This window comes from Bemisia tabaci, chromosome 8 (genome assembly GCF_918797505.1).
Source record: "Bemisia tabaci chromosome 8, PGI_BMITA_v3".
In the NCBI taxonomy this organism is placed as follows: domain Eukaryota; kingdom Metazoa; phylum Arthropoda; class Insecta; order Hemiptera; family Aleyrodidae; genus Bemisia; species Bemisia tabaci.
Window position 1 is genome coordinate 16,787,218 of NC_092800.1, and position 21,455 is coordinate 16,808,672.

At 36.2% G+C, this 21,455-nt stretch overlaps 1 protein-coding gene across 4 annotated transcripts; it reads right to left on the bottom strand.

The window, feature by feature from the left end:
* Positions 1 to 2,782: 2,782 nt before the first annotated feature.
* On the bottom strand, positions 2,783 to 20,632 carry LOC109044538 (protein phosphatase 1G). 4 transcript variants are annotated; one of them, XM_019062320.2, is made up of 10 exons: positions 20,377 to 20,632; positions 18,237 to 18,495; positions 17,334 to 17,552; positions 15,762 to 15,962; positions 14,365 to 14,722; positions 12,776 to 12,935; positions 11,026 to 11,260; positions 9,998 to 10,218; positions 7,768 to 8,047; positions 2,783 to 6,630 (listed from the first exon to the last, which is right to left on the bottom strand). In XM_019062320.2, the coding sequence occupies exons 1-10, from the start codon at positions 20,485 to 20,487 to the stop codon at positions 6,617 to 6,619; spliced, it is 2,058 nt and encodes a 685-aa protein (XP_018917865.2). In that variant the 5' UTR covers positions 20,488 to 20,632; the 3' UTR covers positions 2,783 to 6,616. The 4 variants fall into 4 exon arrangements, with proteins under 4 accessions (XP_018917865.2, XP_018917863.2, XP_018917866.2 ...); XM_019062318.2 differs by having other exon boundaries at positions 14,365 to 14,719; positions 17,334 to 17,555; XM_019062321.2 differs by having other exon boundaries at positions 7,785 to 8,047; positions 17,334 to 17,555.
* Between the last annotated feature and the right edge of the window lie 823 nt (positions 20,633 to 21,455).

A 21,455-nucleotide genomic window follows, 5' to 3' on the forward strand; every position in this document is an offset into this window, starting at 1 on the left:
ATCACCGACCGCGCTAAACAATCAACAAACCTTAGCGCCATCTACCTACGACACGATTGGTCCATCCTTCCGACGACTTCCAGTAGCGGGAGATTTCAAAATCGGCGCCCCTTGGTCAAAATTCATAGTCAAAATTCGAGACTACCGTTTCAGGATGGGATTATTTATTCTGGCACATGAGAGCACCGGTGATGGAGTTCTAACACACGTTGTCTAGAATACTTGAATTATCTCGATCTATAATTAATGGAAGCAAATCCTTGGACTCGAAGCAGATAAAGAGATTTTCTGTTGTAAGATTTGTTTCCTTGAGAATTTTTTCAATTTGCTGGGGATTTGAGTGTTCCCTGATTGGATCCTGATTTTCAAAAATCGCGAAGCCATATTCTACAATGTATGAACCTGAACGACCCGCTGGATACTGCGATGTTACGGAATGTCCACTCATAAGTATTCCATTTTCTTTTAAACTGTTAATGCACCATCAATAATGTGAAGAGATATGATTTGGGGAAATAATATCCAGAAAAAAATGAGAAGGCCTGATTATGAACGAGTTTAGGAACATTTTCATAACAACTAGGTCACCAAGAGATCCTCACGCATTTTGTTTACGAGTGTATCGGGTGGTCTTGATCATATGGACAAAGAAAGACATAGAGGAGGGTGTGCCCATAAAGGCCTTGGGCCCTAAAACTGGTCCAAAATTTGAAAAGCTCAAAGAAAGTTTCCGTACAGCAACTTTTACTTTCTATTATTATTTCATGAGAACTCATCAAGTTCTCCCTGACCTCTGAAAGCTGTGTTGCATGAGAAAGATCGTGTTTGGTGTTCATGAATAGGGCTGTTTGTCTGAAAACAGGTACTTTTGTTACTTATCCTGCTGCAGTACGACATGAGTACAAAGTTACTCACTTTCCTTTTTAATCTGCAACTGAGTACTTACTTCAATACGATAATATGTACAAACCAAAACCGCACCTTAAAAACTGAGCCAGTCTCCGAGTAGTTAGTTAATAACAATAAAACTTGATGTAGGAACTTAATAACATCAATTACCTCGATAAAATGCTCGAATCAATATTAACCAATTTTGGGGCAAAAAAAGACCTATACGAGCACTCTTCCTCAAAAGAAGTTTTACGAAACATATAAAATCAATTGAGCTGATACACTTCAATCTACGTTATCCCCAGTAGTTTTCAGAAGACTTTCAGCCTTCGTCAAAGGTGGAAACTTAATATTTGTAGTAGAGTTAATTAAGAGCCCCGCACAGAACAGGGGGCTTGGTTGCTCCCGGTAGATTTTAATGAAACTTAAATACATAGATTGAAATAATGTTCATTATAAGCATAAGCATAAAGCCAAATAATTAGCTCATTCTAATGAGTAGAAACCGAAATATTCGCGATTAAACCCGGGCTATTTTCTGTGCAGAGGAGACAAATGGGCGCTCCTTGTCGCCTTTCCTTGTGCTTGATCACTTCAGACTTCAGCTGGGATATCCCCTCTCTCCTCCAGGTAGCTGCTCAGGCGGTGCGATATGCAGTCCTTTATCTCTTGCAGCTCTCCTCTGAAGTGACTAAAGAGTTGCCGAAACAGAATCGGCAGATGCGAGAAGAAGGAGGGCGTTCAACCTTCGCACCGGTCGAAAGTATAGGCACCTAACTATGTGCGGTCTGATCAAAAACTTCAAACTACCAGAAGAGAGGGGATTTGTAGGTCTTCCATCGTGCTGTAATATGATAGAAAATAGTACGGATTCAATCATGAATATCTCGGCTTCTACTCGTTAGAATGTGTTGATTTTTTGTCAATCTATCAAAATTTTAACAAAATCTACCGGGAGCCACAAGGCCCCTTGTTCTGTGCGGGGTTCTTAATAGATTCTGGAAGACTTGTGAGTGTGTGCTGTTGATATATGCTTATCTATACTGCCGTGCAACGCAAAAACGCCATTATACATTTTTTGGAAACAATGTATCATAGCAGAAAAACTTGTGTACCTCAAGACAATTTTTTTACAGAATTTGTTCGCAGAGAACTTGACCTGAAAATCTGAGGTGTGTGGATAAAACAGTTTTTATTCTAGAGAGTGTTAAGTTCCAAAAACCGAGGGAGAATCTTGATGGATTTACAGCCTTCTTGCTAAGCAGTATATCAGAATTTCTCCAGTGAGATTTGGGCTAGAAAATTGGCAGAAATTTTCACTGCAATCTATATCTAGCGAGTAACTTCAGAGGGAGCACCTTGCCAGTTTAATAAAGTTGGGACCACCTATGAGAAAAGGACCGCAGTTTTTACAGATGAGCTAAGCCAAGAGGTCAGTGATGTAGTTTTTTAATGAAATGGAGACACTCTTCCGTTTCTCATAGCCTCCGTTATGGGTGGTCAGGCTAATTTTGGGGCCAATACAGAACATAAAGTTCTACTCCAATCTGACAATTTTTAGCTAAGCACTGCACATAAGAACTATAATAAAATTTTATTCAAGCACCTCTTTTTTAACCACATAGTTGTACTATGCACTGTCATGACACTGGTTTCATTTGAATTAAACAGGCATTGCTGTGCCAAAATTTTTAAAAAAACACTCATCTAAAGTATGATACAGATACCTTTCTAGTGAGGTACATTCGGCACAAAGGTCCATTTCTTTTACGCAGTCACATTTAAAAGAATTAAAAAAATGCGAAATTCAGTTCTTGAGACTGCCCGCTTCACAGGTCTTAATTCAATGTACATATTCAAGGGTTGAAGAAAACAGCATGAAAGAGTCCAATAATCTTACAAATTCTTTTAATCTTACCTTAATTTGAAAAACTGTGTAACAGCACTTTACGAATTTAGATTCGAGTTGATTTAAAACGGCTTCACAATAAAATCTAAAATGATCGTTACAGAGTAAAACTAACATCAATTAAAATGGTAGAGACAATATGCCAAGTTCTGCAGATAAGTTCCGAAGAGACAACCAGAAACGCGCGAACAAAATAAAGACATTTAATTCGTCCAGAGGACTCTCAATCACAAAGAAATTCGGACCTCAAAAGATTGCTTTTCCTGAATTTCGGAAATTTAAAAGAACAAGACGGAGTTTAAAATTGCTATTCTTTACAGAAAAAACACAAACGGTTTGCGGTGCTCCTCAGATTGTATTAACTCTTGAGTATTATTTGGATAATGTTTAGGGCAAAGAAGTGAGTGGCATGTGATAGGAGCAGAGAGAAGAAGGATTTGATTCCTTCACATGAGTCTTTAAAAATCAAAATAAAATCCAAAAAGTAACATAATACATTCTCCCCAAACTTGAATTTTTTGTCAGGAGAAAATAGTGATTCCAGATGAGATCAAAACTATCTTCAGCTCATTTTATTTATAAAACGTTAACTGGTTTTTTCCCCACTAAATGCTGTCGTTTGGAGCCTGATTATTTGATACCCTGCATGAATTTACTCCCAAAAATCATCCCTTTTTTGCTAATTTTTCCATTAAAATAACTTATGTGTGTTTTTCAATTTACTACAAATTATAATTTTACAAAGTTGTTACAATCTGAGGAGCACTGAAAAATTGCATTGCTATTTACGATTTTATGACCACCTTTACTATTTTCACCGGTTGAAATGAACACAAAGTCCACGGAATATGTTTTCTCCATGCATACAGTCTGTGAAAACCTAAGTCTAGGATTTGACAATATGTAAGTGATACTTAGAGATTGGTATGAGCTGCTTTAACAAGGCAGCACGAAAACCATAACCAGGGAATATCATAGCATTGAAATACAAATAAGACTAGAGGAAAATAAAAATTTTTGCGATTCAGAAAAATAAAATTCAGTAAAATTAGAGACCAGAAAGGTATTGAGATTAAGGGGGATACGTAGCCTTAAGCTGGGTTTTCTTCGACTAGGCACACGATGGACAAATTCACAGTACCTTAGTTGCGCTCCTCTCTCCAGGGTTTTTGAAACCCTGTTGGTTTCTCGAACCACTGTTTAAGAAATGCAATACAAATAATAACTAGCGCTACCAGAGCGGCTACAATACAGCTATGCGCAGGTTGTGTCACATTCAAGTTAAAGAAAACACAGCTTAAAAACTGGTCGTATCTTCAGAACTTGGCGCAGACAGGCAGAGCTAATAAACTCTCCACTACAATCTATTCTGAAAATGTTTTTACACATAGGAACAAATTAGAAAAGAAAAATTTTACAAAAATAAAAATATTCAATTCCTTAATCGCTATGAACTAATTTAAAGATTCCGAAAATCGAGATAAAACTAAGCTTATTTCATTAATCAACAAAAAGTTAAGAACTTAAGATTCACTTATACAGCTACGCTAATTTGTGTCTGCCTCTCTCAACTGTCTCCTCAGTATGGGCTACTTTTTGCCACTTCCAACAAACAGCAAAAGCTTAGGACATTTTACATTTTAAAAATTTATCATGAAAGAGAATAGAGGTTACAAGAAGTAGGAAATACAGAAATTCTAGAATAGCACCTCCCAATATTGGAAATGCAAGGGTTTTCTGGAAATTATTAAGTGCGATAGTTCTGTGAAACTTTGTGAAGCTGTGGCGCAGGAGTTTCATGTGTTAGAAAAAATCACAAGTCAATGAGTAAGTTAATTGTATCAATATCATTTCAAGGTGTACATGATTTTAGGATAATGCCACAGGTGATTCACAGCTAGTACGGTAAATCTCTCATAAAATAAAAAAAAACTTCCGAGCGTAAAAGCAAAATTGGTCAATCATGGTGTCATTAGGACTGAGCCTGAATTCTTGTAATATGAGGTTTCCATTAACAACCGCATACGGAATGATAGAAGGAAAGTGGATTTATTCCATCAAAACTAGTAAAATGTTATCCCTAAAAAACAAATAGACCTCTCGATGCCGTGCTGAGGAAATACGCCATATGAGCATTTGAATGTAACCAAATTTTCTCTCCAAAAATATTTCTTTTTCTTGAAGAAAGTTACTGTTAATATTCCTTGAAATTTTTAGATACTGAAGATTAAAATGCCAACGAAATTTCCTGAAAACATTGAAGAAAAATACTTACAAAATTTTCTACAAAATTTGTGATTAGTCAAAGGCAATTCTGCAACGTTTAAAGGCTCTTACAGCGTTTTTCCTTGGCACACAATAGGAGACCTTGGCATAATCAGTTCAATAACAGACCAAAAAGAGAAGTAAACTTTGCAATGACCATGAAATTTTCTCACTTGCGTACCTGATACTGAGAGCCTGTGCCATGATAACAAATTTAATACACTTAGTTGATTTACAGATAATTTTTGCTTCTTAAAAAGGTGCCACTGGATTAGCTTTCTAAAAACATCATTTACGAGTAATGCCGAACAACTTCAAAATGACCCATTTTGACTCAACTTAAAAATAGTTGAGAAGTTTAATATTTACTAGAGATTTTCTGACAGGATCCGTGGGACTTGAAGAAAAACAGCACAGCTGTTTAGAACAAAACCAAGGCTCACGTAAGTCAACTGCAGGATTGAATTAGGAATCGGAAGAGAAATTGATGAAATATTGGATTGATATGATGGAAAAAAAACAAACCAAGAAGAAATGAATCCAATGATTATTATGAAAAATTGCGGAAAAGCCGAGCTGCTACTGGAAGAGCTACAGAAAAACAAGCCGTGAGAGAAATCACTAGTGTAAACTCAATTTCCATTTCAAGATTCCCGAGAGAATTTCTTTTAATGATGTTTAACTCAAGAAAGGAAAGCGTACAAATGTTCATGTACTTTTCGCTAAGAGCACTGAGCAAAATTACTAAAATATCTAGACACATATGTTATCAGCATCAGACATTTTTCAAGAAAATGTTACATGAAATTTTGAAACGGGAAAATGATCTTCTACTTTTCCGCAGGAAGTCAAATCAAATATCATGACTAGTTATGCCAAACTGAAACCCCCAAAAAGCTTCTACTGGAGTTTCAAGCCATCTGTATCTTCAACAACATTATACAATGATTCACCGTAGAATTTCTTAACATTGAAATTTTCATGTCATTTACAATTTATAAAGTTTATTCTTTGCTGATGATTAGGCTCTTTCCATAAGAATAGCAGTGCCAGTAATGCTTAACTTTATCCTTGGAAATTCATAATTTAACCAGTATGTAATCACGAGGGAAAAAGGGAGGGGTGGTTATACTAGAGTAATTTTTAAAAATTTGGAAAACAAGTTTTACAGACAGTGTCAATTCTGGGAACATATCTAAAATATTTCAAACTTAGAGGTCTTGTGATCTATTTGTAGCTTTGGTTTGCGTTTAAATGCACTTTTAGGACTAAAAAACATTTTAATCTCTTCCCACCTTAAGAATAAAATCGGTATGATCTAATACCTGAATTGTACTACACTGATTGGACCTCGCAATTAGAAAGTTACTGAGATGATTTTTTTCTCCAGGAAATTAAAACAGAGAGAAAAGAGTGAAGAATATCGATTCATTAGAGTAGACAGAAAAAAGAAAATAAATGAAATGGCTCCCCTGGTGCAAAGCCCACAATTTCAGTTTGAAGATGAGCCGCACAAACTCAGGAAAGGGTCAGTTCCAGGCGATTAGTGCTTCAGTCGGAGGGTTCTGTAAAAACACAAAAGGAGAAAGAAGCTGTTAGGTGGAAAAATCTCACTGAACAATCCTTGTCTGATGTCAGGAAATAATGACAACAGTCATTATTCAACAAAGAAAGAAAGAAAGAAAGAGCCGTTCTTCAGGAAATTGAGTTCCTGCGTTAAGCGAGATGTCAAGAGACATAATTTTTCCTGCGACAACTTTGAAATTTTCAAAACAGATATAGACAGATTTAGAAAATTTTTACTTAAATTGTTTTGGTTTCATAGCACCTAATGATGGATGAAACTTCAGACTCGTTTTTCTCCCATTCCTAGTCTATGCCTCCTGATTCTTTGCAGCAATTCAGGATGGTTCATTGTATTTGAAAAGTAATGTGGACTTCCTTGTCCCGTAACTTAAGAAAGCAAAAATTCTGGCCCTAACAGTTGTGAGAATTCATAAAATTGAGAGAACTAGAGGAAACAAAGAAATTTGCATACTTTCGTCCTGACATGAAAAAACAAAATAGAAAAATCTAGTTTCTTTGGCTGGCAGAAATGGCGAAATGTTTGATTGTAATGTCTACTAACCATCAACTTTCCTCTAATTTTTGCCAAGTTCATGTTTTTTCCCCTTCAAAATTTACGATTAAAAATAAATTTGATATAAAAAGCTTTTTCTCTTAAGTATATTCCATGGACAGTAAATTTCGAACCGTCATTATACCTCAGGTTTGAACAGACATCTAAGGTGTCTTTTGGGCCAAAATGTTCCCAAAAAGATTCTTCGTGAGAGGTACCAACATTTTGTTCATGAGTTTTTCAGAGCTAAAGTCCCGTTTTTCCATGACAGCTACAAATCAATAGCTAAAGACAGTATCCCATATCTGCAAACTGACGATTTTGCAGGATGAAGAAAAATCCTACCCATTTTTGTAATTATGAGTGAAGGTTTGCAATTTTTTTTTTTTTACATAATTATGTCATCACAAACTCCCAGGCAGAATTAGAAAAAAGTAAACACGTCAGTCGCTAATTCATTTTTGCTAAAATAGTCAGATAGGCACTGTCAATTGTTCCTCAGCCATCAAAATGTATTCATCCTATTTCCTACCTCAAGAGATGAATTTCACAACTTGCGAAAAGAAGGAGTTAAAGAAAATACCTTCATCAATTTTTGACCTTTTTCTTGATGTATCATCAGTATCTGGTGATGCACAACGTTTTTCAGCCTCTGTCTTCGTTGCGGGAGAGACGGTGCTGGCTTCGGTGGATTCTGTGGGCTTTTTCTGCTCAGCTTCTTGCGCTACTTTTGTTTCGTTGGCAGAACCTGAGTTGATGCCATTGGTCTCACCAGGTTTCTTCCACCGGACGATAATACACGTCATGTTATCACAACCAGTTCCATCTCCGATGGTATTTGGGGCCAGACACCGATCAAAAAGCTGAAAGAAAAAATAATGAGCATAATTAATTTGGCTCGATCTCTTCACAAACTTCAACATGTCTTGCAAGAGTAGATTTTCTAAGCACCTTCAAACATCGATTGACAGTCAGGGTTGCCATAGACTTTAGGAGATGAATTTCCCTGACAACTTCGGTGAAATTCCCTGAGAGTTAAAGATGTGCCAATAGGTTAAAAAGGCATAATGTGAAATGGCTTTCAGGCAGAATTTGTAGTTCAAAACATTAAACCCATTATGGAGAGCAAATAAAGGTCACTTGACAATTTTTCCCTTATTTTTTCATCATTTTCCCTGACATTACTGGATTTCCACGGACTTTCCCCAGTATTCCCCGGGTAGTAGATAAATCTCTGGCAGGCAGAAAAATCATTTAGATGCCAATAAAATCTGGCTATAATATTAGCATTGCGTTCCAATATTTAGCAAGACTAGACTAGTAATGCTCAAAGAATGCTTTCACTAATCATTTCACACAGACCTAATATTATAAGTCATTGCTGTCTGAACTCTGAATCCACTTTTCCATTTTACACATTGAGGTGAAATACTTCATGTTCATGCAATGACTTAGGATTCTTCTGAAGTGATTACTGGGAGGTGGACGGCTGAAATATTTTTCCAGGCAAAAAGGATCCAATTTTCCACTGATGAATGACATTAAAGCCAGCATCCTGCCATGCTACAAGCAAACTCACCGATAACCTTTGAATGATACTTGATTGTTCCTCATAATACAGTAACTTGCTAAAATATTTAAGCATTTTTCCTTTCAATTCTTTCGCAAATTTTTATCAAGGTTGAATTTGAAGTGTCTGAAAAACGTAGGAAAATATTCAGAGCTCTTCTTTAAAATAATTTGAAGAACTAACCCATCAAAATTGGCAACATTTGGACGTTCAAACAGTCTTAATGCTAAGCGTGGCAGTATTTCAGCGAAGTGTGTTCAATATTTTGATTTTTGCGTACTCTCAGTAAGAATTCACCTTAAAATAATTTGCGAGGAAATATTTGACAGCACCGTATCTTGGTACTCTGATCAGATTCAGAGGTTGATTGAAAAATGCATTTTTTCATGAGGCATCTCATACAAAAAAAAGGAAAAAAAGGGATTTTATTTACTATCGTTGTATGTAAGTGTTTTACTATTGTTGGCTTACTCCTGATGAAATGGAACTTATTTTGGGCCCCTAAAGGCTAGTCTTTACCAAATAGGCAATAACAGAGATCAAAACAGATTTTTTAAAGTAGATTCAGAGGGTTTTGTAAAAAATTTCTATGGTTGCCACAGAAAGTAGAACATGAAATTCCCTGACAATTGAAGATATGCAAGATGGTTCAAAATAGTGATGGCGATATCAAATCGATTATTTCGGTAAATCGATTTTTTGGAAAAAATAATCGGAAAAATCGAATCGATTTTTGGTTGCTGATTTTTAATCGAAATCGATTTTTCGAGCAGAAATCGAATTATTGAAAAAAATCGAAATTTTCTACGTTAATGTGGCACAAAATGGCCTAAATTCTGTGAAACCCGAGTTTTATTTCAAGGTTCAAATTTGTTTTTAGCGTTGAAGGTGGATTTTCAAGTGTTTTAAAATCGATTTCGAAGAAAATCGATTACACCTTTAATCGATTTCCTGAAATCGATTTATTCGAAAACATCGCCATCCCTAGTTCAAAATACATAATTTAAAATAGTTTCCTCACAAAATCTGTTGTTCGAAACATCAAACCCGTTCTGGAAAGCAAATAAAGGTGACTTAAAAATTTTCTCTGACACTTCCTCCTTTTTTCTTGATATTCCCAGGTTTTCCCTGGCTTTTAAACTTTCCTCACAATTTTCAGTTTCTTTGGTGTTCCCGGACTATGGCAAGCCTGAATTTCAGCTGAAAATTTTTGCCTTATAGATAACAAAGAACATCGACTGACCTCTTCAGATATGTCGGTGAGTTTCTTAACTCCTTTGTCTAACCGTTCATTGATAAAGTCAACAACTTCTTGGCTCGACATTGAGTTCCAGATTCCATCACAGGCTAAAACCATGAATTCATCTCTCGAGCGGTCGATGTCTAACGTTTTGATGTCTGGCAGTGCTGATATCATTTGTTCTGTTGGCCCTAGTGATTTGTTTTGTTTGTAGGAATGATCACCTGCAGATAGACGCAATGAGATATTAAAGCCAGGAAAATAAGATAAAATAAAGACTAATCAGGACTAAAAATCTTAAATTATCTAGAGCCATGCACAAAGAGAGAAAAAAGATAGTAATAATTCAGCTTTCAATTTCAAAATTAGCCAATTAACTTTCAATTAGGTGCTCTTACCTGAGCTTTAATTTTATGAAATTAAAATTTTGAAAGCTTAAAAAAAGGGGGACAAACTTTCTATGCTTCTCATAAAAATGTTTTCATTTTCATTTCATAATATTTTTGGGGAAAAACAGTGTCCCTTGCCTTTCGAAGTTCTTCAATTAATAATTTCGATTTTCAAAGAAATTCACAAAATAAGTTGAGACTGTAGGTTTAAAAAATAATTTACAACAAAATCAAGTCTTCACAAAATGACAACAATAAATTAGATAAGTATTTTACAAAGCTTTCCACAATGACAAAAAAATGTTCACAAACGCATAACCAAACCAGAACTAGGTTGGCTCTAATTCCTTTGTTCAAAAACAGGAGTTATGAGAAAAAACTACTTGAGGTTTGACTCTACCTTGATTAAGGCTCAAAATCAATAGACAATAAAGCAACCTCTTACTCTATGTAGACACAAGAACTCAATACACCACTGAAACTTCATACTTTCGAAAGCAATCAAGAGTTCTCTGTTGATGGATTATATTCTGCTTTAATGGCTCATCTTAAAAAAATTGCTACCCTAGAAAATTTGCCAGATTGCATGAAGGTCCTCTGCTCGAGGACAGTCACAGATACAAAGATAAAAATACTACTGACCTAGTGCACGAGATAAATTCAATCCTCCATTCACTCTACCATCAGGAGTTACTTTACCACCAGCGTTGACTATCCTCGTCTTCTCGGGTGGGTCCTCTGGCTTATGGTCGAATGACATCTCCACAGCCTCTCTGTTGCGGGAGACAACGCATCGCGAATCACCAGCATTAGCTACATACAAAGTATCTTTGTGTATGAGGGCGACGACTGCCGTGCACCCACTGTCTTCACCAACCTGCAAGAAAGAAAACGCAGCACACTCTAAATTCTGAGCTGAAAATTAAGAGAAAAGGCATAAGCAGTGGTTTAGGCTGCCTATTAAAGGCTTATTTTTTATTTTCCTCATTTTCTCAGGTATTTAAAATGAGAATTCCTAATTTTTTGCATGAATAAAGTGACACTCATTCGATTCTACAAACCAACGTATTCAATGAATTTAATCAAATGTTTTACTTTTGCAGGTGCTAGACTGCATGTACATAATTGAAAAATGCTCGACACATTCTGTATTTCCTGATTCATGACTGATTTCCTTGATTCTTCCTGCTGACATCGAATTTTCTGATACTCTCTAGTTTTTCCGGTTTCTTACTGACAGAAGACACCCTGTACAGAGGGGAGCATTACAGCTTAAATCAGTGTCTTCATATTGATGGTAAAAGTAAAAAAATGTGTATCCTAAATTGCAAAATTAAAAGTCTCCGCTTATATTTTAGTTCTTTAGAGGCAAACAATTCCACAAATTCCAGAGAAATTTTCTGTAATTTTTTTCACTCCTTCTGGAAAAATCACACAAATCTGCAAGGAAACAACTTGATGGGTTATTCTTGAAGAAAATAAGACATGATCTGAAAGCAGTAAAAGTTGCATTTGAAGTACAAATGCATTTTTCGTTTATAGCCATTGATAAGACTTCAGTAAACCTGCATATTCAATTTGTTTAATCTTCCACTATTCTGTTGCTTTGCATTCCTTGAATCCCAGGTATTTTTCTTCAGACCATGCCTATCGGAAACATAATCTCACTCACTTGCTACACCTTCGTTGAGGCTGTGCAAACATACACAAACTCATTTCTATCTCTTGACCAGAGAATTTTTCCACATGGTCAAATTTCCAATCTGCCTTGTTTGAAAATTCTCGATTTCACAGCAAAAAGTACAATGTGCTCCTCTTTTATAGAATTAATAAGGGGGGGGGGGGCGGATGTGAGACAGGCATTTTCACTCCCCTGCCTACCACTTGAACCAGGATGGGAAAATTCCATGAAAAATTAAAACGTGAAATTTCAAACGAGATACTTCATGAGATTTTAGAAATATATGGAAGATACTGAAAGATAAATCTCTGCCGTTGATTATCACCTCAGGCTAAATAATTGTCAAAATACTGCCGCAATTGTGAAGAAGCATTTACTCGCTTTTATCACTTGCATTTTCCACAGGCTAAAAAGAAATAAAAATCTTGAGTTAGGTAGATGAAAAAATTGAGGATTTTTTGTGTTTTTTGGATTGTATAGTGCAGATGATATATCTTGTCCCGGAATTGGATGTTTCATATTCATCAAAAATTTCAGCTTTGTGAAATTTTAAGAATTATTTCCAATTTTTTCATGCCACCCTCACTGGTGCTGTTGAGTTACCGCCATAGAACGTAAGAAAAATGGCAAAATACCTTTGTTCTTTTCAACAGAAGTTCGTAGATAAAAGAAGCTGCATGACAGCTGCAGAGTAATAATGTATAGTCTAACCTTCTCCTTCCCGCAAAATCCATCATCGTCATCATCCTCAAGATCCTCGTCATCATCCGAGTCTTCTTCGTCTTCGTCTTCCAATTCATCAGAATCATCTTCCAAATCATCTTCCTCATCCTCGTCTAGGGCACCCTCATCATCATCGTCATCATCATCACTGAAAGTGGTAAAATTACGGGGGTTTAAAGTTGGGAAAATACGACTGGTTGTCTTACTGCCCTTGAAAATAGATATTCCTAATATTGAAATACATGCTTCCCCAAGAGAGCATAAGTAAGAACTTGACAACGGCTAAACTTGAAACTTCGCATCTTGACTGCATTGTTTGGAAATGTTTGCTCCTATGTATTTAATTTTTCTGAAGAGATAAGGGAAAACTCTTTTCAAACACATTGGACCTCTAAACACAGTAAAAGTTGAAGATTGCAGCTCATGATTTTTCATGAAAACGTCATGCAGAAAACATTGAATTTGTCAAAGATTTCAGATATCAACCTGAAAAGGAGACATTGGCATGTACAGTTTACATTAGGATCAATTAATTCTAATTTCCTGCCAGCAAAAAGCAACCAAGATTGATGATTGTCATGCGGCTAATGAATTTAGCCAAATGACAAGCATAGGAATTTACAAAAATGTATCTTCTTCTCTAATACAAAGAATCTGTGACCTTTCCATAACACAGTGAAAATTGCTTAAAAATTGTTGAGTACTTTTAGAATATTGACGTGACCAATTTGATTCCAAACAACTGTGGTTTTTTAATAAGCAACAAGAATGAATTCATAGGTAAGAAAAATGCTAATTTCTCATATACATGTTACATTTGAAATTTCCAAACTCTTCATCATTTTTATATTATTTTTTCCTTTTTTAATTCAGATGGCAAAGCATGAATTGTGCCACTTAGCTCAATACAGCTAATCTCCAAAGGCGTTTTTGGCAATTAATTGTTCCTTCTTGATATCTTGATTTTTTTTTTATTCTCAGAATGCTGCAATACTGATTGTTTGAGCTATAAATTGCTCAAAAAATGCTTGGCAGATATGGGCAAATACCATCTTGGCATACTATTCACCGATGAGAAAAACTCATGAAACTTAGAATCTTTTAGTCAAGAAACGCGGGAACTTTTGTTCAAGTCAATGCAAATTTCCTTGACATTTTGAAGAATCAAAGTAACATTTTACGTTCAGAGTGATTTCCTGATGGTGTAAGATGTGTTCTAAATAATATGGATGTGTAAATTGTGCCTGTCTTGATTTTAGACACAGACGAAAGTTTTGCTTTTTAATCAAAAGGAGCTGTAACTTTTTTGTGGAATGTATGATAAATTTATTTAGAGTCTGACAACAATTTTAAATGGAGGGGAAAGCTTCAAGGCGCATTCCCCCTCTTAGTGGGATTTACATCAATTTTGACCAACAGTTAATTTCTTGCATGCTAGAAAATCCAATGTTTATGACAAAGAAGTTTTAACCTAACCTCTCGCTGGCTGAACGGTATGTTAGGATAGTATTGTATGAGCCCTTGAACAAAAGGAAGTAGAAGACTGTTCAAATTTTGTCTGCTTTCCCCTGTCTTACCTATCGGCCGCAGCTCCAGGAAATGCTGGGTCGTCCTCCTCATCCGACTCGCTAGAGTCAACTCCGTTGCCTTGCGTTAGTAATTTCTCATACAATTTGGTCGAGCCTACACGTGTGGGTACAACACGCTTTTTGTGGGGTGATTTGCCTGAGGGGCTGTCACTTGATGAAATTGTGTCATCATTGCTACTTTTTGCCGACTTTCCAGCATCACCGCTTCCTTGACATTCACTTTCTGCCTCCATCTTGCTTCCTTTGCTGTTCTGCGAGCTTGATACTGAGTCACCAGAGGCCCCATGAGCAATGCCATTCACCATGACTTTTTCAGCTGTCTCTTTTTTGGAGGAGGAACTGGCTTCTGGAAAAAAGAATAAAATGTTCATAGAGATAAAATAAGCAGACACTGTTAAGTTTAAAAAAGAATAAAGTAAGATAGAATAGAAAATTGAAAACCATAGATTGAAAACCATGTATACGAGGCAAACTTTTATACAGCGTCCTCAATTGACTAAAAAGTCTTTGAACTTATTTTATAATGCAAAAAATTGTCCTTACAGATGTTCTCCATATTTTATTGACTACATAAGGGTTTATATCAACTCACACCCACAATACAAACTCGCTTAGAAAAATAATCTGCTAACAGGTGGTGAGGATGCTATCCGCACTGCTGTTCAAAGCAAAAACGCCAAGAACTACATTCTAGATTTTGAAATTTTTCTTCTGACAAAATGCTCTACGACAACACAAAGGCCTTGACATCTCCATGCTTCATTCGAATATAATTTCATTATTATTTTTCAGTGGTATAACACAGCTATTTTACAAGTACAAAGGATGTGCAAACGTACAAAGGTACAAGGATGAGCGGCTTTCCTTGTGCTGGAACAATTTTTCTCAGAAAAATGAGCCAAATCTAGAATGGAGACATAACGCTTTTGCTGAGAACGGCATTGCAGACAGGTTTTCAATTAGAGTGTCTACTAAAATTTCATTTTTTATTTTCCTGATTTATCATGATATTTTAGAAAAAGAAATTTCCTAATTTTTGAAGTAAATAAATTGACACTCATTCGATTTTACGAACAAACACAAGAAATGAATTGATATAAATGTTTCACTTTTACACAAGCTAAACTGCATGTAGTTATAAAAGGCTTAATGAATTCAATATTTCCTGATCTTTGACCAGTTTTCCTGATATTTTCCCACTTTTACGAACAGTAGACAACCTGTCTGGGAAACTAATCATCATCAAGAGACCAAGATTTGGAAAATTCAGTCATTGCCATGCTCTTCGATATCAAAGTAATAAATCTGTTTTCACTGATTCCCGGTGACAAAATCAATTATAAAAGTGCACCTTGTTTCCTAATATTGAAACCATTTTAACATACCAGAAGCAATATTATTACAGCTACTACTGTCAGGAGCGCTATTGGAAACTTCTTTTGCGTGTGATGATGATGAAGGTGCGGAGGACGACGAAGATGGCCCTGCCCCAGATCCAGACCCAGACGATGAGGCAGCCTCAACATTGTTCTTGGATTCACTCTTTGAAGAGGAGGCTCCACCACTGGAACTGCTGACTTCACTTTCTGAAAATTTCAAGAGGTGTTTAAAATTCAAATTTCGACAAAAGTGATGCTTGGGAGATAAGGACACTTAATATTCTTGCGAGGGTACCAGGGTGTCTACCAGTTATAAAAAACCGTAATTCGGGACTTTCGAGGACCTCTAAGGGTGTTTCTTTGAGAAAATTGGGGACTTTTTTCCCCGAAATAGGAAGAGAAAGGGAGCTAGTTGGAGCATTAAAAGGCGTATTTTATGCGACTAATTTTACAAGGTATGTTGAACTGATGAAAACATATGAAAAACCAAGCAACACTTCAGTTTTTTTATTCCTGGTTATACCATGCCGCCACAGCTAGTGGGAAAATCTGAAAATGCAAGTGTTTAAGACGATTTTGATCAATTTTTGGCGACCTGAACGATAAAATTGGGGACTTTCAGGATATCGGGGACAACCTTCCAAAATGAGGGATAATCGGGGACATTAGGGACTTTTGGGGACCAGTAGACACCCTGGGTATGCTAACATTGAGTTGATGGTGATTGAAACCATGGCACCTAGCTTTAGAAGACTTCAAGAAGCTTCAGGCCCAACAGTTGGCACCGGACTACTACAACTTTAAATCTCTCTTTTCATTAAAAAAAACGGCTTCTTGCTTTAATAAGTTTTTCGTTAAAATTGCCGTAGAAACTCTTACTTTAAAGGCAAATAGAGAATTTGCTGGTGTTTCTAGTTTTAAGAATTTCATATTCAAAAAGAAACTACAGAGTGAACTGGGCATGAAAAATTCCTGGTTCATAAAATGACAATTCATAGAGGAGATATGACCGAATTACTTTATGTGCTAAAATGCATGTGTTCAGATGGGAAATGCTGTCTGATTTCGTCACAAAGCTGTAGATCTTTGAACTTTTGTACCTGCGTTTCTATTTCCCATATCAGAAAAACATTGGGAAGAACACTACAAACTCAGCTTATTAACCCTCTATGGCATAGCGTTACAAATTCGCAACAACGAATTTTTCAGGTTTTTAAAAATTGAATCTTTCCTCTGTGGCATGATTTTGCACAATTTCATTAGTTTTTTCTTTTATTGAATAACTGGTTCCCGAAAATGTTTAAATTTTGAAAAAAAATTTAGAACTCCATGTTTTAAATGCAAGATATAAAACACATTCAAGTGCCTGTTTGAGCTAGAATATTGGAACAACATGTGATTTTCATGGCAGTTGAGCAAAAAGAACCACGATTTTGCAAGCCTTCCTGTTCTTAAAACCTGTTTTCAGGACCTTCCCATTTTTACACGAGACCTTTCGAAGGCGAGTAATTTATACAGCCTAGAATTCCTCGATGAGATATCAATTCAGATAAGAGATAAAAAAGGTTGAAGTCTCACCAGAATTTGATACATTGCTGCTACTGCTACAGCCTGCGTCTGCGGAGGATGAGGATGCACCAGGGTCATCCTTTTTAGCTCGAAGGAACGGAGAGGCTGGGAGTTTACCCTGAAGACTTGGGTTCCTGTAGCGGGCCATAACATCGGCCAGCGGCATTGAGGCTTCTTTGTAGAGATCGTTCACACTTTCCTCATCATCTTCATCTTCGTTCTCATTGTCTTCTGAAACATACAAGAAAAATAAAATGCTATTGGAAAACCTCTAGCAGATTCAAATTTGAGGCACTAAACTACATGTGACTTTCCTCAGAAAAAAAGTTCTTAATACTGAAAAACTCTGAATTGAGCAATGAGGATAACAGAACACTGTTTTGATATTTTTTTGCTCACATTTTCGTACAAAAAATCCCCAAAAGTATTCAACGAATCCAAAGGAGGGATGCTTAGACACGTAGTTTCAAAAACATTGTTTTGATAAAAAAAAAAAAAAAAAACGGTTGAAGTTAAAATCAAAGGTAAAGATAGTGCTAAAGAGCAAAAATCAGTTGAAATCTCAGCTTTAGGGAAAATTCCAAATCAATCGTGAAAAATTATTGCTCTAGAGGTATTAGTTTACATCAGTCGCGTCTCATCCATTAAGTTGGAGATTAAAAGTGCCTTAAACACATTACACTGAAATAAAAAAATCTTAAATTGGCCCCTCAGGAAATATTATTTCTTGAACCATGTATGTTGCTGCTTGATCTAAGCTACTTGTTTTTACAAAAATTCAGTTTCGAATAAGATTAAAAAAAAACCCTAGGCCGCAAATTTAGGAATGATCAGGCTTGAGACAAGCAATTCTTTTCAGTGTTGCTGCAATTTATAAATTGCCAAAAATACATGAAAAAGAAAAAAAGTCACCTTCGGCTTCACCATTGTGTTTCTGAGCTATTTTTTCCAGCTCTTTCACCACTTTGTCAGTAATCAGAGTAGCATCAAACTCAAGGAAAGCGTCCTTCAAGGCCTGACTGTAATCGCCTTTGGCATAGCTCTCTGTTTGTTTGATTGCGTCAGGAAGGTGAAGTGAACTGTAAATGGCAACATCTGCTCCTCCGTGTCCGTCATAAACAGCAAACAAAGATGTTTCTTTGTCGAAGTTTAATACGCAGTTATGGGCATCCTGAAAAAACAAGAAAGGAATAAAATGGATCCTTCAATGAAAGAATTGCAAAATTGCGAGACAAAAATGAAATTAAACATTGACATTTAATAATGTCTTTGAATCACACCGTTAGGCTGTAAACCAAGAATTGTTTTAAGAGTCCACATTAAATAAGTTTACTTTCAGTCTCTTGCGGTAGTTCAAATGTGAAAATTTTCATTATAAAATCTAACTACCCCTTGAGCAGAGTCATTTTATGTTGAGACAAATGTCAATCTCTGATTACCTCTGAGCCAGCACCACTCAATAGATTAATACATGCAGTCAGATGGCACGAGTGATCAACAATACTTGACTTTTGTCTCAACATGGTTGACTCCGCTCTAAGCTTTTCGACCAGCACCATCATCAGGATTTTCAAATAATTAGAACAGAGCCATCGTATGTTGAGACGAATGTCAATCTCTGACTAGCTCTGAATGAGCTCTACTCAACAGGTTAATACATGCAGTCAGAAGGCACCACTGATGGGTGGTGACATAAATAATACTTGACTTCAGTCTCAACACACGATAACTCCTCTCTATCGAGGTATTAGCAATACATGTCAAGTGTATTAGCAAACTGACTCGTCCACACGAGTGAACTCATGGATGAGGGAAGTTGATTGTTTTTATTTGTTGTGTATTGTAAATTGAAGAATTTGAATAAATTGAATTGAATTGACATGTACTGAACTGCACATTAAAGTGCTGAAAGTAGAAAGACAGTGTAATAATGGAGTATTCTGAACTTATCATCACTGATAACTGTGTAAAGCTGATAAACCTGACTTCTTTTTCCATTTTTAAATTCATGACTGCCAAATTTTTAAAACCGGCCCTTTTTAACAGCGATACGTTTAATGACATAACTTTGATTCAATTGGGTCTGATCCGTTTTTGGTCATACTGAGAAAAACTTAAGTTGTTTGCATAATGCAATTACACCCCTTGCACATGTTCTTCAGCAAGTTCCCTCCAGCTATAAGAAGAGACCTCAACTTCAGAATGTTCCTTTTGGAAATACTGGCAATTTTTAGAACAACAGTATCGCAATAAATAGAAACAGAAGTTAGTTGCTTAAAATGTCAGCTCAGAATGGACCTGAGTCTGTAATTTTCGTACAATTAGTGAAGCCTGGTTTTCATTGGAAGCAACAGTTAACATTTGCCACGGCGCAACAATGCTGAGCCTCATTGTTTTCAACACTGTCATTAGAAAGACAGGGAGTCTTGTGACCCACCATCATAGAATGTAATGCACGTCCAGTAACAAAAGTGAGGGAAATATTTAGCTAAGAAGTCAGAAATTTCAGAGTGCAGCACTCCGTTAGTAAAATCCAATCTAGATAAGAAAAGGCGGGAAAATCCATATAATAACTGATCAACTCATAAGCATGATGAAATGGAGGAGATACTGGTGACTTTTCCGGATATTTAGACGGGAGAGATTCATTTGAGAGATAGTCAAGATTGAACAGAAGATTAAACAAGTAATGGCTTCTGAAGCAGGCATGTTGCGGCATGCAAGCATCCCGATGTCACATGTGTACATCGACACACATTTAGAACGAGATCCTACGAAGATCTGAGGCAGGAGATAACGAATTGATTTGAAGAAAATGGTTTGGATTTGCTGTTCTGAACTTCTACAGCCTCGTTGATTAGAAACTAAGAAATAGGTTGTCGAGAAGGATGGATACGAGCTTCGGCAGACACTCATTTGCATACTTAACACACGATGGGCGAGTGTTGAGGCTGGCTAAAAAACGGATGATTTTCATAGTATTAATAGAGATGGTGAGGTTGCAGACTACGAGTGTCTAAAAGAGAATCTGTTTAGGCACAGTTAAACTTACTTCTTGTGTTGATCGCCATCCTTGCATGGAACTGCCGCCACAAATCAAGTCCTCGTTCTCGGCGTTCTCAGAAATCTTCTCGGTTACAGGAGTCGCCAAGAATGCACCCATGATGACCGGCAAACATTCATATAATCAAAAGTTGGTGTTAACACTATGTTATCGATTGAAAAACCATAAATCCCGGTAAAATTATCAAAATTAAAGCGCCACCACGCCAGCAAGCAATAATGACGGTTTGAATTGGTGATCGTTGGCGCGACGGTGCTCAGCATTTCCATCGGCAGCAACGGCAATAGCATTTTGGCGGTAAATTTGAATGTTGAGCAAATTCATGGCGGTGCGCGGCGTAGGGTGGGAGGGGAGCGGTGTAGCTATGGTCCCGTGATCATATTTATTTACTTTTTATTATTTTATGACTCTATTATGTAATATTTATAAAATTCCGTTCATGAGTATACTTTTAATGACTTTAATTATTATTGCTTAATCCACACATTATAATTATTTAAATTTACAAATGAGTTTAATAAAATTATTAATCTGTGACATTAATGGTGATTATAATTTATAAATTATTGTAATAATAGTTATATTTTAATTCAAAACAAGAAAAAAAGTGTTGCTCCAATAATCGAGGGAAAACCCACCGACAATTCCATCAAATATAATTTGCTTTTCATTAAGTATTGGTTAGAAAATCATCTACTCTCAATTATTTCTTTTGGGAGGGTTGTCCGGTTCAAATCCAACCCCATCGTTCTTTTTGGCCTAACAACTTGAAGTTTTTTTGTTCCTTTTTCTCTGTGGAGATAATGGTAAAACTTGTATTTCCATTTTACATACTTATCTTGCTTCGTAAATTGAAAGTTGCCAAAAATTTTAGAACGGACTCTGAATGAGTGAGAGACCTGAAATTTATTATAATCCGAAATTGCTTTTTTTATTAATTCACGGAAAAAATCTTTGGTGCTTATAGCCAGATAGTAGGTGACATTTACCATCTTGGATTCCCAGATTCGACCCCTGAAAACAATTTTGTTACGAGCACAAATGTATGATGGTTAGAAACCTCAAAC